The sequence below is a fragment of the Pristiophorus japonicus genome, chromosome 7 (assembly GCF_044704955.1).
Source record: "Pristiophorus japonicus isolate sPriJap1 chromosome 7, sPriJap1.hap1, whole genome shotgun sequence".
In the NCBI taxonomy this organism is placed as follows: Eukaryota; Metazoa; Chordata; class Chondrichthyes; family Pristiophoridae; genus Pristiophorus; species Pristiophorus japonicus.
In genome coordinates, this window is record NC_091983.1 from 225,707,829 (window position 1) to 225,710,847 (window position 3,019).

Here is a 3,019-nt window from a genome sequence, read left to right on the forward strand (position 1 = left end):
GCGGCCGCTGCTGTGCCAGTGTGACCTTTTCTTGCATACCCCACATCAGTCACCCTGCAGCCTCTCTGAGTGAGATTGCCAATGAGTGCCACTGACACATGCCCACTCCCACTGGCACTGCGCCCGCCCAAACTCCTATCACGGGAACACTTTCATCCCATCAGCATTGAACCCAAGGGACCAGAGGGAAAAGTGAGCATCCATCTCACTGCGCACCGGGCTCCCACTGTGGGGCCTTTAAGCCGCGCAGGTTGGTGGGTTCGAAGGGCTGTTTAATCCAAGGTCAAACCGATGGTGAAATTGAAGGCGGCGAAGTCGCTGCGGTAGAACTGCAACACCCGGCCGGCCAGCTGTGTCGAGAGCTGGGCAAAGTGCTGCTGGACCAGCCCCCGGGACGACAGGCTCTCCTCCCAATCCAGGAACTCGGGCAGCTCCACCTCCGCCGACAAGCCTAGGCGACGCAAAAGGTGTCTCAGCTCTCCGTCGAGGAGTCCGTGTGCTGCGACGTAGTCATACCTGTGAGAGTGTGGTTAGGAATCAATTCATTTGTGAAGGGATGTACCAATGAATTAAAGTCTATGTATGGAAACCTGTTGATGAATGTTGAAACGTATAAAATTCTGACGGGGCTGGACAGACTGGATGCGGGGAGGATGTTACCCCTGGCTGGGACGTCTAGAACAAGGGGTCACAGTCTCAGGATATGGGGTAAGAAATTTAGGACCTGTAATGTTCAGAATAACTCCATAAGACTGTATGTTGTAAGCTCAAACTGTTGTGACTTTGGTCTCTTTAATGTAACTCCAGAGTGAGGAAGCAGCATGATAGACTGCCTTTTATACCTGCTTGCCCGGAGTGTGCAGGTGACCCTTGGGTCTCCCGCAGGTGCGCCCCCTGGTGGCAAGTCTTACACGCTAGTAAAGTTTACGTACATAACAGGACCGAGATGAGGAGAAATTATTTCACTCAGAGGGAGGTGAACCTATGGAATTCTCTACCACAGAAGGGTTGCGGAGACCAAGTCACTGAATATATTTAAGAGGGAGATATATAGATTTCTAGAAGCAAAAGGCATCAAGGAGTATGGGGAAAAAGCGGGAATATGGTGTTGAGATAGAGGATCAGCCATGATCATATTGAATGGCGGTGCAGACTCAAAGGGCCAAATAGCCTGCTACTGCTCCTATTTTCTATGTTTCTATGAATGAATGTTTAGGTATGTGTGTATAAGGAACATGGGCGGGCTCTCTCTCTGATGTGAGCTTGTGAACGGTGACCTTTGACTGTGCAAGAAACCCGTAGTGGAGGCAGCATGGTTTGAACAAAGGAGGCGAGATTGCTTTTGAGATTCCCCCTGGAAGGACGTCATTGGACGAGGCCGGTGCCGGAGCAGGGAGAACCAATCGGAGGGTGATCATGCTGCTTGGGAACCAATCACTGGGCTCAGCAGGATTGTGCACGAGGAGACGAGCACTGGTGATTGGATGAAAGAAGCCAGCCTAGTGCTAAAAGACAAGGCGGAGAAGGAAGGAACAACGAGCTGGGAAGGACATGAGGATGTGAAGACGCCACGAGGTCACAACGCACGAAGTTCTAGTCAGCGCACTCGCTCTGCCGTCCATGTTTAAATGAGAAGTAAAGCCTGTGTAAAACTTGTTAATCACTGACTAAGGTCGTTAAAATATATGCATTCATGTGTTTTATAAATCTTTCCAAATTGGCACAAGTGAAGTAGTCTCGAAATCAATTTCACGGCAGTCGAGGCCAGTAAAATGACTTACATACCGTACAAGGCAGGGGTGGCACAGATCGACCAAGGGTCTCCAGCTGGCGGCCAGTTTCAGGTCCTGCCCTAACACGCGTTGGACGAACGCTTCGAAGGGCTCCCCCATGGCACCCTTGCGGCGGTAGGTGGCGAGCAGGCGCTGGAGGGGGTCCCTGATGAAGATAATTTTGGTGTAGGACGCCAGTAGGCTGTCGATGGTGCTCATGTTGTACCGGCTCAGGTACTCGTGAGGTGCTTTTAACGGCGCGCTCTCATTCACTACCTTCTCGGCCTGGCCGGGCACATCGTTCAAGATCTTCAATATCCGGTCCCAGTGCTCTGTGCCAACGTCGGGCACGGTGCAGTACACCAGCTCGTGATGTTCGTTTACTCTCAGCCTGGAAAAGTAGTGGAGCCTGCTGACCTTCGGCCCTTGGTTGCAGAATGACCTCAGCAGCTTTTTCCTCAGCTGCTGATTGTGGAGGAAGGAGTCAAAGGTCACGGGCACGCTCACTGCCATTGAGCCAGGACCTGCAGCAAAACAAATACACCACGCGGTTAAAGGGCAATATTGTAAATTTCCTGCCCTTTTGCCAGCTCTAAGCCCTCTTCCCATTTGCTATTGCTCAGGAACACATTCAGGCACAGCTGATAGCAATCGAGCCTTTGCCCATCACAGGGTGGCTACAGAAAGGCCACCGAGAGCATGCAGAAAGCAAGCGCAGGCAGCGGAAGGAGCGTGCGGCAAACCAGACTCCCCACCCACCCTTTCCTCCAACCACTGTCTGTCCCACCTGTGACAGAGACTGTAATTCCCATATTGGACTGTTCAGTCACCTGACTACTCACTTTTAGAGTGGAAGCAAGTCTTCCTCGATTTCCTATGATGATGATGACAGAAAGGCCCTGTAGCGCCTCCAATTGAGCATCATTCAAGGCCTATTTTGCGTCCATTCTCTTGCTCGGAAGTCCATTCCAAGTGTCGCTCACTCTTGGCATGAAGCAATACATCGAAGTTACAACACAGAAATATGCCCTTCGGCCCAAACAGTCCGTGTCAGCGTTTACCCTCCCCGTGACGAACTAGTTCTAATCGCATTTACTCATCCTCTTCCCCTATCTCTCCAAGCTCCTTTTCCTTCAGCCCCCTATCCAATCTAATCTTGGATCTTGACATTGTTTCTGCCTCAATCACTAACCCTGGGACTGAATTCCACATCCTCACATCCCTCCTGTGACGACGTTTTTCCTGCC

At 51.4% G+C, this 3,019-nt stretch overlaps 1 protein-coding gene across 1 annotated transcript; it reads right to left on the minus strand.

The window, feature by feature from the left end:
• Positions 1-272: 272 nt before the first annotated feature.
• LOC139266677 (carbohydrate sulfotransferase 9-like) lies at positions 273-2,285 on the minus strand. The gene is made up of 2 exons (XM_070884266.1): positions 1,786-2,285; positions 273-516 (listed from the first exon to the last, which is right to left on the minus strand). The coding sequence occupies exons 1-2, from the start codon at positions 2,283-2,285 to the stop codon at positions 273-275; spliced, it is 744 nt and encodes a 247-aa protein (XP_070740367.1).
• Positions 2,286-3,019: the final 734 nt, after the last annotated feature.

Excerpts from the sequence above, each read along its gene's own strand:
- LOC139266677 (XM_070884266.1), bottom strand. The coding sequence starts at position 2,285 with ATGGCAGTGAGCGTGCCCGTGACCTTTGACTCCTTCCTCCACAATCAG. Across the intron at positions 517-1,785 it reads TGCCACCCCTGCCTTGTACG|GTATGACTACGTCGCAGCAC; the intron begins GTATGTAAGTCA and ends ACACTCTCACAG.